At 35.7% G+C, this 15,995-nt stretch overlaps 1 protein-coding gene across 3 annotated transcripts; it reads left to right on the top strand.

The window, feature by feature from the left end:
• Positions 1–9: 9 nt before the first annotated feature.
• On the top strand, positions 10–15,566 carry LOC122300170 (protein FAR1-RELATED SEQUENCE 5-like). 3 transcript variants are annotated; one of them, XM_043110638.1, is made up of 4 exons: positions 10–168; positions 991–1,412; positions 14,204–14,421; positions 15,153–15,566. In XM_043110638.1, coding segments are annotated over exons 1-3 (627 nt in total). In that variant the 5' UTR covers positions 10–167; the 3' UTR covers positions 14,408–14,421; positions 15,153–15,566. The 3 variants fall into 3 exon arrangements, with proteins under 3 accessions (XP_042966572.1, XP_042966573.1, XP_042966574.1); XM_043110639.1 differs by having other exon boundaries at positions 15,158–15,566; XM_043110640.1 differs by having other exon boundaries at positions 40–168; positions 901–1,412.
• Positions 15,567–15,995: the final 429 nt, after the last annotated feature.

Consider the following 15,995-nt stretch of genomic DNA (forward strand, 5'->3'; position numbering starts at 1 on the left):
TAGTCTTACTCTATTTTTTAACCATTCGCGAAAGCCTAGAGGCCCCAGACCCCAAATTCAAAAGACTAGAAATCCTGTCTACAAGGTTGGCCTCTATGAGGGAGTGAGCTACTCTCTCTCAGGCTTCCTTTCACTGGCACGAACACCCTCGTCGATCACAGAAATCAAGTAAGTAACTCCTCTTTCTTGAAATTCTAAGAATACCCATGACCTCTTCTCCATCGCATTCAATCCCTTAGTTTCTTTCTCCATTTTTCGTGGTCTACCTGTCTCTGAATCCGCTACCCAAGTTCATAGGTAAATTGTGAATTTATGGCATTAAAGGCATGAATTTCAATGGGTTTCGCTTATTCGGGCTGCTGGGAGGTGTTGTATGATTAGGTGGTTTTTTCTCATCTGTACTGATATTGCATAATGTTAGTTGGCAATTGATTACACCGTGTCAAATGTGCTATAATTTCATTTTTTTTTTAATTTCTTTGACTTCTAGTTTCATGTGGTATTTGATGTCTTAGTTTACGAAGATTGAATAATTAACTGTAATACGTGTTTGACTTTTGAAGTTTACTTTTATATATTGTTGGGCGTGCTCAATAGATGCTTGATAATTTGCCTAAGAAATTAGCACTGATCTGTACGGTGGAAAAGAAAAGAATAAAAAGAAAGTCATTTATTGCTCTGGTCGGTTTCTCTGAAGAAAAGAAAATACCAATCATTCTTTATACGCTTTACTTGGTTTACTACGAAAGTTTACACATAGGCGTATTTCCTTTTTCTTGTTTAGTTCTTTTCTTTGTTTGTTTGTTTTTTGTTCCAATCAAGAATCAAAGGCAACGTCAGAAATTGCAATATTTACTCTCGCATGTTCTGTTGGTAATGACTGGAATGCTTCTTCTTCAGTTTTGATTTTGCATGACCTGGCTTGTTTTTCAAGATTATATGAGATTGCTGCATGGGTTTGAAAGATAGGCAAATCATGTTGTGTGGCAGTGGATCCTGATGAGCGGGCCGGCACTGTGGAGAGTTCTGTTGGAGCAGAGTTGTTCTATGAAAGAGAGATGATTCTAGAGCCATTTGAAGGTATGGAATTTGAATCCGAAGATGCTGCCAAAATATTCTATGATGACTATGCACGTCGGGTAGGATTTGTCATGCGCGTGATGTCTTGTCGTCGCTCTGAAAGAGATGGGAAAATTCTTGCCCGCCGGCTTGGATGTAATAAGGAGGGCCATTGTGTTAGCATCCGTGGTAAGTTTGGGCCAGTTAGAAAGCCAAGGCCAAGCACAAGGGAAGGTTGCAAGGCAATGATTCATGTAAAGTATGATAAGTCTGGAAAATGGGTGATAACTAAATTTGTAAAGGACCATAATCATCCACTTGTTGTGTCCCCACGTGAAGCTCGTCAAACGATGGTCAGTTTTCTTATCTCTTATGTAATTAAGTGCTGCAGTATTTTTCTCATTATTTCACTCCATTACCTGTTCAGGAGTTTGTATCTTGTCCTGTTGAGTTTGTTTACTTATCCACATGCATAATAGTGAGAATTTGTATTTTATTCTTCTAATGATTTAGATCATATTCTTTATCTGGCTTATACAATTGATAGTCACATAATATGCATATATTCTTTACTGATTTTTGGGAAGAATTGCGAGCATTAAAATTGGGCATCGGAGAGAGAAAGAGGTCTTACATGCAAGAGGCTATTTATTATATTAATTGAAAAATACACTAAATAAAGTGAGGATCAATTTACCATGACGTGAATTGTTTTTTTTTTTTTTTTTTTTTAACCAGTAAATAAGATTTTATTGACCATAAGAATAGGCAAAAGCCCAAGTACACGGTCATAGTTCGGATACCAAATTTACACAATTTTCTCTATCATGACATCCCAAATAGACTTAGGGCTTGTTTGGGAAGTGAGATGATCTCATCTCATTTCAAAACTTCTCATAATTTCCTTCCTAAACATCACTCAAATACAAATACTTTTGAATTTCAAATTTTCAACCTTTTCATCTAATCATTGCCTAATTGTTACAACTTTCCCAAACTTCCAAACATAACACACAAAAGATACTACTTTTTCAAATTTTAAAACAAAAATTATATTAAAAAATTATATTTTAACAATATTTTATTCAATTTTTTCCTATCCTTTCCCAAAACCCAATAAAATATTTTAACTCAAATTATTTTACTATTATTCACAAACCATTTCACTACTATTCACAAAATTCGCATCTTATCTAACTTCCCAAATGAGCCCTTAGACCATGTTTGGACACTTAGAATCTCATTTCAAAACTTTTCATAATTTCCTTCCCAAACATCACTCAAACACAAATCACATTTCAATTCCAAATCTACTACTTTTTCATCTAGTCATTACTTCATCATTACAACTTTTCCAAACTTCCAAACAATACAATTTTTCAAATTTCGAAACAAAATTAATATTAAAAAATAATATTGAAACAATATTTTAATTTTATAATATTTTTATTCAAAATTTTCTCTCATTTCCGAAAACTCAATAAAACATCTTGATTCAAACCATTTAACTACTATTCATAGAATTCTCATCTCATCTTATTATCCAAATATGCCCTTAGCCTTTAAAGATGCTCCCAAAGGGAGACCTAGGTATTTCATTGGCAAGGATGATACCTTGCATCCCAATAAGCTAGCCATGCTATCCACCTTAGTGACATTTTCACAAGGACCAACTATGACTTGGGCAAATTCAGTTTCAACCTAGAAATAACTTCAAAGAAAAAACATTTGCCCTTAATGAGCGGATGTGGCCTGAATTCACACCACAAAAATATGATGGTGTCATTTGCAAATAATAGGTGGGAAATGTTAATGCCAAGATTATTAGTGGTCTCAGAAAAGTCAGATAGAGAACCTCTATCAACAGTAACTGATAAACTTTTGTTGACAACCTACATGACAATAGCAAAAAATAATGATGACAATGATCACTTTGTCACAATCCATGAGAGCTACTGAAAAAACTAGCGGGAGTGCCCTTCACCATTATGGAATAATGCACCAAAGTGATAGAATATGCTATCCACTATTGTGATCTCTCCCTAAAACCACTTCTCCCTAGTAGATGGTATAGAAACTCCCGATTAACATGCTCACAGGCCTTTTTAATATCTAACTTCTCCCAAGTAGATGGTATAGAAACTTCCAATTAGCGGGCTTGTGAATTATCTTGTCAATAAACCTATTTAACCAAGTAGCAAGGAATTCTGGGCCCAATGCTTTGTCACTAATCTACTCTGGTAATGTCTAAAATTTCTAAAATCCTGGAAGATTCTTGTATTGTCTTCTTAAATCACATTCTTGCAAGTTTGGAAGAAAGTCATAGAAAAACCATCTAGGCCCCATACTTTTTCACTAATCATACTCTTTCCCACATTGGGGGCCTCAGTCTCTTCAAATGGCCTCTCAAACTGTATGACCAAATCTTCTTCTATGGACTCTAGTCCCAATCCATTAAGCTTGGGCCTCCAATCAAACCACTAAAAGAAGTTGCTCATAATACTAAACAATACGATTCTTAGGTGTGGTTTGGATAGTGAGTTGAGATGAAAGTTGAATAAAATATTATTTTTTAATATTATTATTGTTTTGAGATTTGAAAAACTTGAATTGTTTATTATATTTTGTGTGAGAATTTGAGAAAGTTGTAATTATGAGATGAGATATTACCATTGTTTTTGGTACCGTATTAAAAAACAATGGTAATATCTAGGCCGGTACAGCCGGTACATTCCTTACGGGTCACTGGTCTGGTACAGGTATGATACCTGTTTTGTACAAGCTGAAATACCGGCCGTACCGGCCTAGATTTCGGCCTGTATCGGCCTACATACCGGCCGGTATTTCGGCCTTTATCTTTTTTTATTTTTTTATTTTTTTAAATTGTAATCTCATTTTTTGACCCCCAATTCCGACTAGACTATTTATAATTTATATATACATATGTATTCATATATAATTTATTCATATATAGACTATTATTTTGAAATATAATTTTTATATATATTTATATATATAAATTATTTATATATCGACTATCCTGAAACGGTACTGGTACCGAAATATTTTGTTCCAGTGGCTTGACCAGTATAACATCCGGTACGGTATTCAAAACATTGGTTATTACATCTATGAGCTATTGAAGGCAAGCATACTATTCTCTTTTCTCCTCTGTCCATAAGATGATCATGTTGCAATTACCCTTTATATTAATGTTTGTAAATCATTTGCCCATATATCCATTTTGATACGCGGTGGAAGCTTATATACATTTTTATGCTGAATTACTTATATAGCCAGGCCGTAATTATTGTTGTTTATGTATTATTAAAAAATTTCCCCATGTTTTCCTTTTATCATTTATGACTTGGATTTCAAGCTAGATTGTTCAATGACGAAGTCAAATCCACTCATCTTTTATTATAAAATATTATTTCAGCAACCAAGGGGGAACTGAAAACATTTCAATAGTCAATATATGACTTATAAAAAAAAGATTCAGGATGTTGTATTTTATCCTTTTCATCTTTGACTATATTAATTGTTTCAGATTTTTGAGTCAAAGAAAGCGAACTACAGGGACTGTTCACAAGTTACAAAAACGAAAGTCAAAAGCCCTAGAGAGTGACTGCATCAAACACACAACCAAACATGAAAGAACATGAAACAATATAAAAGGGGACAGGGCTTAAGAAAAACAAGTTGCAGTTAAAAAAAAAAAAAAAAACTAACTACTATGGTGGAATGAAAAACAAGAAGATTCAAACTGGGACAAGAAAATAATTAATCATAGAAGATCATAACGAGATCGTTTCTCAATCCAAATTGGGCCTTAATCTCAATTTGATTAGAAGAGACCAAACATCAACCAAGAGCATCTCAATGGCATTTGAATTAGCTACTTGATATAAAAGATTTGTATGCGCGTCCCCTTATTTTAACCATATTGCCCTTCATTTCTGCCTCTCAAATACCTCTTCCCTTAAAGCGACCCTTTCTAGATGTCTCTCCACTTGTTTTTTTTCCTTAATTTCTCTTCTTCAAATAATGATTCATTTTCTTTCATACCATCATTGTCTAAACTTGTTGTGCCGCTCCTAAACTTCACTTGGGATTTGACGGAGCTTGAAGCGTTGGGACATGCAACATAAGGTCACATACCCGTTCATGACAGTTAATGATGTAGTGCATATGCAGTATTCGCAGTAGATTTTTTTTTTTTTTGAGCAATACGTAATGTACCAGAATGCTAAATTTCAAAACATAATATACTTTTATGAATAGTCACACATCAAAAGATACAACATCTGTCCAACAAGTTTGTAATCAAAACGACGTAGTACTGGAGACATGATTCAATAAGTTCAGACATAATATACAGATTGCTAAACTAAACACTAAGCCGCTTACACAGCTCGGCAATGATCTCCAAAACATAATTCAAGAGCTAGAGGATCAACTCCATAAGCTTCTTGAGCATCTTTTGTGGCCTACTCAGCCTCATCTAGCCGGTCGTGTCCTGATCCTCAGTCCCCTGACACATCATCTACCATTCCAGGGAAAATGGTAGATGAACCTAGCAAGTGAGATTTACAAAATCTTATCAAGTAAAGTTCCTAAAATACCAACAATATGAATAGGCATGCATGATTCGTGACATGGACATGCACATGCGTGACATGACTTGAAATGGAAATAACATGACTTTGACTTGAACATGACATGCTTGTATGAACATGAGACCTTGTTACATATACATGTTTGTTTACTTGAAAATGGATACTCTATGACTCCCCATGGGCCGTGTGCTCCTGCCAAATACTGTATCACATCACAGGCTCCTGCACTAGCTGCGAGTACCTCATGATAACTTGTACTTGTAGACGTGTAATTGGGGCAACATCGGCGTTGGGTGCCTGACTCCGCTTTGGAAACCAGTTACTTAGGTCCCGTTCGAAGCCTGTTGACTGTAATTCATCAACTTAGGGGATTCCACATCTAATTTAAACACTCCAGAGTGGATAGAGGCGTTCCACTAGAATAACTCCCCATCCTATCACTTGGGGTCGTGATGAAATAAAAGACTCCTGGATAACTTAGAAATATTTCATGACATAATGCTTATGACATGACATTTATCTCATGTTACAGATAATCATCTAATAGATATGATGACATGGCATTCGTGGCATGTAATAAAATAACTTCTAATAGTAATGGACGACATGGCATAGCATATTATAAACAATTATAATAAGCCTAAATGAGTATGAATATGAACAATGCAATCTTACCACCGTACATATGTAAAAATATATTTATCAAAAAACATATGTAAAAATATTTTGAGTGAGTAAGAAGCTAACTTACATAATGTAGCGTAATATGTAAGCGTAGCGTAAAAGAATGTAAGATGAAATGAGATACATTCTAGGGCTAGAATATCTTACTTAATCCTCATAAACATAAAACTTACTAACTTAGGGCCAAATTTGCAAAGTTACTGATTTATTAGAAATTACAAATTTGCCTCTAAAAATAAGGAATTTGCAAACAAACGGACTCCAAAATTGACCAAAATTTACATTCCTTAAGTAAGTTTCACCCTAAATCCACATGTGAACTCAAATTTTTTTTTTTTCTATAACTAAACCCAACTATGACATCTCTCTCTTGGCCTATTCACTCCTAGGCTAAAAATCATTTTTTTGTTGCTATTTGTCCATTTAACACATTAACATGCTTAAACCGGATTTAGCACTGAAAAAGTTCACATCCTTGGTTCTAAAATCATGTTAAAACATTAAATCACACATTTCATAAAAACTTGGCCTCACTACATCAAAGAAAAAGCCAAAACATCAAGATTGAGTCAAATAAAACCAACTCTTGTTGTTCTTGGTATAACACTTCATATCAACTCCAATGACTCTAAAGTTCATGAATAACATTCCTAACATGTTCATCATTCAAACCTAAATGATAGCATGCTGGACTAATTAAGCAAAAATCTTAAAACACTACATAGAACAATTGGCTTGCATGACAACTTAGAAACCGAACATGCATGCTTTTGGATGTGAAACAAAGTGACTAGATCCTAGATTTTCATGCAATAACTCTTGAAAGAACACAACCATATACCTCACATTCAAGTTCTAACTAGATCTAAGCATCAAATCTATGGCATGTCATGGAAAATATTTTATTAGAAACAACATACCCGAGAGCCTCAATAACATGCTTAAAATCAAACTCTTGCATGCTCATCATCATTCCAACAAAGATCTAAATCATAAAATTTCAAAAACTCATTCTTAATCCATAGATCTAAGCTTTAAAAACAAAATTCATAAAAATCATGGCCATAGAATCAAAATCCTAAGCTAAAATACAACCTACACCAAACCAAAAATTGTTTTGAACAGCCAATTCAAAGATCATGTAAAACCATTTTATAAAATCCTAACATGCTTTGAATCATACCATAAACTTGCATATAATCATGTATACACTTCATCAAATAGGGTTTGGTTGGATGGAATAGTGATTGATGTAAGAGAGCATGATGACAAGCTTGATTCACACTCCATCTCTTACACACTTTGTCCTCCTCTTAACAAGGGTCCTGGTGTTTCCAAGTGGATGGCTAGGATTGTACCATGTGTTCCAAATAAAAAGTATCTAGTGATCCTAAGTGTATTTGGACATTCTACATGGCGATTTGATAACTGTTTGAACCAAATGCCACATGGCGCTATTCCGAAGGGTTACTATTCACCTAAAAAACTTGTAACTTTTTATTGCATCATAACATCCTAAATATTCATAAGTTTAATGGTGCAATTTGTTTCGTACAATTATACTCCTAAGTGTCTTAATTAAATGAAAAGGCAATTTTGTCATCATAATGGATCGAGATCTGATTGTGCTAACGGACTAAAACCCAATCGATCGCTTGATTCATGAAATTACTTTGGGATTTCATGACCTTTGTAAGGTCTAAAGAAATTCTTCTATCAAATTTCTTTTGGGACGTTACACTTGTCAACAAAACCTTATGCTTTTAACCACATATTCTTGAATTTAAAGTACCTCGTATCCCCTCAAATGCCTATAGAGTCATGAATAAAAGGAAAATGATCCGATCAAGTTTTGAGAGCCTCTTTTGACACAAATCAAGAAAGTGCACTTCCGCTTAGTGGATATGAGTTTCGATAGTCAGACAAGCTTCTTCTTTATTATTGTCATTGAGTAGAATGATTGAAGCGGCTGTTGATGGGAGCTTCTAGTTGGGTTTTTTGGTGGGTGGGCACTCTCTTGGTAGCCTAAAGGTCTTTCGTCTCCTTTTTGCTGATGATTCCCAAATTTTCAATGAGCCTAATCAAGATCATCCTTGATCTTTTAGAGCCCTTTTATTAGGTTTTGAAGCTGTTTTTGGTTTTATAGTCAATTTATCTGAGTCGAAAATAGTTCCAGTGGGCCTTATTTCGAATACTATGGTTTTGGCCAACATTTTGGGTTGCAAGATCTCATCCCTCCCTATGAGATATCTAGGCCTTCTCTTGGGCGCTCCTTATAAATCTTTGTCGATTTGGGATGAAGTGGTTGAGAAAATAGCGAGGAGGTTGGCTGGTTGGAAAAGGATTTATTTGTCCAAAGGGGGAAGAATTACTTCTGTAATTTTTTATGGGGCTGTTGTGGGGAAGATTGGAAGTTCCATTTAGTAAGTTGGGATAAAGTTTGTTCATTGGTTGCTTGTGGAGGATTGGGGATTCGCAATTTGAGTCTTTTTAACAAAGCTCTCCTTGGTAATGGCTTTGGAGGTATTGTTTAGAGAAGGATGTGTTATGGAGAAATATTATTGATGCTAAATACGGGGAAGGTTTGGTGGAGTTGGTGTTCTAACGAAGTAAGAAGTGTGTATGGTGTGGGTTTGTGGAAATATATTCTGAATGGCTGGGGGGAATTTCTCAACCATGTTTAGTTTAAGTATTTGTTTAGACTAGTGCTACTTGTTTAAGAAAGATGATGAATCAATTGATCATTTGTTTCTGCATTGTGAGGTGGCCAAGATTTTTTGGGACGAGATTTTCATCAGGTTGGGTATTGCTCGGGTGATGCCTAAGAGGGTGGTGGATCTCTTGGCTTGTTGGAAAGGATTTATGAGTGGTCACCTGCATTGCTGCTATTTGGAAGATGATTCCTTTATGTTTGATGTGGTGCCTATGGCTAGAAAGGAATGGGCAGTGTTTTGATGTTGGGAGAATTTAGAGAGTTTTTCTTTTGAACTCTGTCTTTGGGAAAATGTTCTTGTATTGAGTGGGGATAATCTACATGATTTTCTTTTAGCTTTTCCTAGCTCCTAGTTTCTAGATTGTATTTAGATGTTTCTGCGTGTATACTTCCTGTGTACTTGGGCTATGCCTATTTACTTGCCTTTATAAAACTTCTTATTACTATGAAAAAAAAAATTAGTGGATGTGAGGAATGTATCCATTCTAGAACAAGGAGTCTCTTGATTGTTAGACTACGTGATAGAAAATCCAACAAGGGGATATCCTTAAGAGCGTGCTCAAAGATGAAATGTAAGGACTCCACCATGGCAAATAAAGTTGTTTTCCACACAATCTTTCACTCGAAAAGCAAGTGACAATGTGAGATTGCCACCGATACACCGTGGTAGTTCCCATCACCTACAAAGGCCAGCCAACTCCTTATAAAGATACCTTTTGTTACTATTAGAATTGGGTTTTTATACTTTGAAAAAGCCCCGGAAAAACCATCATCTACATTTCTAAAGAACAAGTCATCGTATGTTCTCCCCCACACACTATGCCACTTTCACTACCACCCTATTTTCTCATGTTAGAAAAACTCCATTGTGCGCCCCTCTCTGGAAGGCAAATAAATCCAACCAATATGATGGCATCCCCACAAACTTCAAACAGTTCTAGCCGCAAATTCCAGGTAGTATCTTCTAGACAAAGAACATTGACATTCTAGTGATTAATATTATTGTTCTAAGGCTCTGGTAGACATAATTCAGCCCTCTAACATTCCAAGATATTATTTTAGCTCCGTAAAGAATCCAATAACACCCTCCCTTTGCTTCGACAATGATTAGAATTCCTACCACTCGAGTGATAGTTGATAGTGCATGATAGTCCTTTTAGTTCTCTATTCCCTTTTCGGCCCAATTAGATAGAAGTAGGAGACCCTTGAAGAGACCACCCCACTTCGATGGCAATGGGTAATGCCACAAACTGCTCTGCAAAGCTCTCACATGATAACCCCACACAAGGTTGAATTTACTTCGCCTTTAAAACTACCCAATTTGATGACTTCATGCCGGGGCAAGAATTCAAGGGGTGCACACCTAAATACAGTTCTAGTGCCAAACTAGACAATGTACATCACACCTATTCATGCCAATGCCATCCGTAAAAGCCATTGCAAAATTAATCGCCTTCCTACCGTTATCTAGTATGGTTCTATTCTCCATTAGCTCTCACATGATGGTGGTAGTGGGGATAGGAAGAAATCTGGCAAGGGAACCATCTCCGTTGTGATACCCTTTATTAGGGAGTGTAGGTGGTGAATGGTCCTATATTGCTTGGGAAAGAGAAGTCTTTACTCTTACAATGATTCCCAGGGGCTCCTATTAGGGGTGTAAAAATAAACCGGAAAATCGGCCCGGACCGGACCGGTTGTGCCGGTTTTGGACCGGTTCGGTCCGGAACCGGTTTTCATAAATGAAAAACCGGCCGGAACCGGTCCGGTTTCGGTTAGTTTTAGATCGGACCGGACCGGTACTATTTATATATTAATATTATATATAATATATTTTATATTATATATATTTTATATTATATATAATTTTTAATCAAATAAAAAATAATCACATATATACTAATACTAATATTCTAATATAGATTATAGTTATACTCATACTAATATAGTTATACTAAATCATCAAAACTAACACTAACATATAGCTATACTAATAGTCTAATATTAATACTATTATATTGTCTAATATATTATATAGCTATAACTAATACTGATATATATACTAATACTAATCGTCTAATATAGGATTATAGCAGATTTTTTTTTTTACATTAGATTTCTTATTTTAGTTTTTGTTTTATAGCAGTTTTTGATATAACGAATTTTGTTTATATAACAGATTTTTTTTATAAAGCAGATTTTTTATATCAGAATTTTTTACATAGCAGATTTCTTTTTTTTATAAGCCAGATCTTTGATAGCAGAATTTTTTTACATAGCAGATTTTTTTTTGCAAAGCAGATTTTTGTAAATGGTAAACAGAATTTTTTAAATCAGTTTATTCTTTTAAACAGAATTTTTATAAAAAATTTGTATTTTATTAAAACCGGAAAACCGGACCAAACCGGACCGGAAACCGGTAAAACCGGAATACTGGTTTAGGAAAAAAATCGGTGCGTAATCGGTTTTGAAAAATGCAAAACCGGTGCCTACCGGTTCGGTCCTAGATTTTGTACAAAACCGGACCGAACCGGACCGGTTACACCCCTAGCTCCTATTGTACCATTGACTAGTCCTTTTAGAGTATGGGCCCAGGTGTGGCTTAGGCCTTCTTTGAGGTGTTACAAATGGTATCAGAGCTAGGTTGCAATACCCCATATTGGTGAGTATAAGTGGTGATGGGATCCCACATTGCTTGAAAGGAAAAAGCTTTGCTCTTATAATTATTCCAAGGGGCTCTAATTGTACTATTGACTAGTTCTTTTAGAGTATGGGCCCAGATGTGGCTTGAGCCTTTCTTGGGACATTACATCCACCCTTGCCAATGAAGGACTATACACAGCACCGAGAGCCACCCCAGTGAGCTAAAATAAAATCAGATCTCTTTGCTGATGAAAGGGGACTGCTTGCTTTGTTGCAACCACCATAGTAATACTTACATGGATAGTGGGCACTAATGAAACAAAATTAAGCCTCTTAGCCATCATATCAGCGTACTTTGAGCATGAAATATCCATTTCTGTGGACTGCCCACAGAAATGGCGCTATCTCTATCTGCAACTTGGGCACCCACTGAGCTTTTGGTTGTGGCTTCATAGTAAAGGAAGTCGATGTGGACTTGATTTGAAAGCCCAAGTTTTAGTTAAAAATACCTGTATTCTTCTCATAACCAGCCCACTCCGTGACCCATGAAATGCAAAGCCCAACATGATCATTCTAAGCATCACCTTGAAATTCGACATTCCATCCACTGCACCAAGAATCCCAATAGCTGCTGACTCGACATGACTTGCAGAAGATTTGATTTCTTCTGCCTGTGATTATGAGTCACCTCATATAACTTTGCTCCTGATAGACATGCAACCCTCCATATAACCCATTCTGCCTCTGCCCAGATTTTCAAGAGCGGAGCTTGGTCCTTTCCCTTTCAACGCCTCATCATACAAGCAAAAGATGACTGTTGCTTTCGGAGCTTCCATTGTCACCTCATGGGGTTCCTTCCTCTCAAATATTGATACATCACTGCATGGCTTCCATGGTGGAACACACATGTAATCGTGAAATGAGACAGTTTGAAAGTGTTTTACAACCATTCTCAATTCCACTTCGAATGCTAACCACCCTTTTCACGCATGTCCATCGGGTATAGTTAGTAATCCTCTCTGCCATTCTCTCCATCCTTCCAGGGAAGAGAAGCCATAGATGCCAACAGCCAGTCAACAGTTGAACTGCCCAGTGAAACAGCATGCAAACCAGCCCTGCGTCTTTCATTTATTCTTACTATAGGGATGCCTTTCTCACCTACAAATTCAAAAGACTTTGAACCAATAATAATTTTATGTCATACTTCCTTTTTTATGGGTAACATGTTGATTCAACAAAACCATATTGAGCCTTTAATACTGGAGCACTCTGACACTTGACACTTTAATACTTGTAAAATACCAAGTAACATTGAGTGGCCTCCATTGAAACTCGGAACCAAACCTCTGGGAGTGTCTGATTGCTAAGGTTTAGGGTATGAATCAAAGAAAGGAAATACGAACACTTACTGTTCAGTCACAAATTTGTCAGCATCTGAGTGCAGAGATGGGGTGCCACAACTCTTAACGAAACATTTAAAGCTTTGGCTGATGTTTTAGAAGGTGAAAGCTTCCTTTACCCACTTTTATTTTATTCTCCTTTCTTGAACCGTTTACTTTTTAAGCTGCTAAAAAACCACTGTATTCCAATCAAGCCTTTCTTGATACTGAAAAGTATCCTACATCAGATCAACATGCAGAGCTGTCCTGTTTCTGATATAGCTCTTTCTATGCAAAGCTCTTGCTGTACTGCATTGACAAGATCAAATAAAAATGGCCAGAAGGGATTTTGGCCATTTCACCCCACATCCCTCCAAAAATTCGGTAATCCACAAATTATTCCCGAATCATCTTGTGATACTCATCTTCCAGCTGTTAAGCAATGCCCACTAAATTTAGATGATCCCAACTGATATTATATATTTCATGCATATTTTACGATGCATGGAAGTTGGAACTTCAAAGGAAAAAAATACTATTGTATGCTTCCACATTTCATAGTTTCAAGTTGTTGGATTGGCAAGACACATTGGCGACACTTGAATTAATATGATATATACTTATGCAGTGTTCTGATACTTCTGGATTTGACACTTCTATGCATTGAGATACCCCCGTGAAACATTTGATGAAAATGGGAGAGAAATTTTTTCTGCAAGCATTTTTATAGCAAGTATCTTTTGATACTTGTAGTATAGTATATTCCATATTTTCCATAATTTATCAACTTTTTTTGTTATATATATAATTTCTTTAACTTCTTGAGCTAAATGTTTGAACTGTTTGACTAGATGACGGGCCACTTTAACCTTTGGGGTATCATGTTGTTGAATTCATCTCTTTACCATTCGGCCTTTTGAAATGTTATGAAACATGAACAAATATGCGTATGGGTACATCTATTTCAATATATAATACCTGTCCTGTCTATGCGTGTACAGAAATCTGACATTGAGATTATCCTATTGAATTGGTAATTAATCTAAATTAGTAATCCTGTTGATTATCAGTTTTGATAGAAATCAAGTGATTTGTGCATTATTATGTAGGATGAAAAGGACAAAAGAATCCAGGAACTAACTGCTGAGCTGCGGAATAAGAAACGGTTATGTGCAACGTACCAAGAACAGCTAAATGCATTCATGAAAATTGTTGAAGAGCACAGTCAACAGTTATCGAAGAAAGTACAAAATGTAGTTGAAAACCTTAAAGAATTTGAGTCGATAGAACAGGAGCTTCTACACCATAGATAGCATCGTCATATAGAGTACGTATCTCTGCACCCATACCTTCAATTGGGTGTGTCATTTGTTTTCATATTTGTGTTTAATATATGTTGGTCACTTTGGCCATGTTTATGTAGATGTCATTTCTAGCATAGAATTCTGTTTTGTTTTTACCCTATATTAATTCATTTATATTTTTAGTAAGTGAGAGGAAGCCTTTTCTAAGGTCTTTTGTGTGGTCAAAACAAATCAATAATTGTTCTGGTGTTTGCAATGTACTCGACTCAAATTATACACTGATGTGTTTAGAATAACTATTCTACTAGATACGTGATAGAATAATATTGTTTTTTTTGTAAGTATATATTATTTTTTATTGCTTCTATTGTCACTTGTTGGCCTGTGAGTTGAGTTGTTCAAGACTTATAGTTCACGTTTGCATGGAGACCAGTAATAATAAAATCCAGCTTTATGTGATTTGTAGCTCCATACATCTAAATTATAAAAATTATAAAGAGTAAGTGGGTGATGTTTTGGGGGGTTGTTTTTGCACCTGCCCCCAATAGAAGAATGAGAAAGCTGGTCCATTTCATGTATTCATTTGATTACACGTACACTAGCCATAGTTTGACATGCTTTTATTTCTGTAGATCGGTTATGGTTGTATTAATTTTCATATCCTTCACCAATGTGAAATTTAGTAGGGGAAAAAAGAAGAATAAATAGGTGAAAGTTGAAAATAATCCAATTTTCATGTTCTTTGCGGGTGCAGTGCAGTGATAGGAAGAAACAGTGACAGATGTATAATGCTAGTGAGGATGGAGCTGCCCTGATTTGGTTTGATCTCCATAACGATGTGCATTGCAATATTATATTCCTTTTTCAAATGGGTGCAGCAAGTAGGAAGAAGAAAGGCGGGTTTGGTGGCATGTTCAAATGATAGAAGATGAGCTCATCATCTCTTTAGTGATACATACCTGTGATTATATAGTGTGCATAGTGAGAATTGAGATGGATTTTCTTTCCTTACCTTTTCTTTCTTTTGCAGATTGTTATAATCCAATCTGTTGAGATAGTGAATCTGGTTGTATTTGAAAAATATATATGACCCCCCAATTTATGTAAAATCCCAAACAATTGTAACATGTTTCCTCATGATATGCCATTGGTGCTCTTTTTTGTTTTCTGTCAGATCACTATTAAATGAAAATATTATGCATTGGCCCCCCTGAATTCGTCCCTGCACAGTGCACACACTCGCTGAGGGTGAACGTGCAAATGCGTGTCTTCGGCTGCTGCTGTTACTATACAAAAAGTTGCGTCTCATTTGTTAGTCATTCTATGCATGTTTAAGTTATAGCATAAATAATTATACAATAGTTATATTTTTCGTTCAGGTGGAGATTGTCTAACTCACTCATTCTTTTTCTGGTAGGTCTTCTTGTTTCGTTGCTTTCACCTTCAAAATGTAGTCTTTTTCCAAAGGGAAGATTTATCATGTTGTTCAAATCTGGCTTACTTTCTCATAACATGCTAGATTCGAGATGAGTACAACACCTCGTCCCTCTAGGATTATAAAAGAGAGGAATCAAATGCTACTAACCTTAAAATAATT

The sequence above is a fragment of the Carya illinoinensis genome, chromosome 2 (genome assembly GCF_018687715.1).
Source record: "Carya illinoinensis cultivar Pawnee chromosome 2, C.illinoinensisPawnee_v1, whole genome shotgun sequence".
Lineage (NCBI taxonomy): Eukaryota > Viridiplantae > Streptophyta > Magnoliopsida > Fagales > Juglandaceae > Carya > Carya illinoinensis.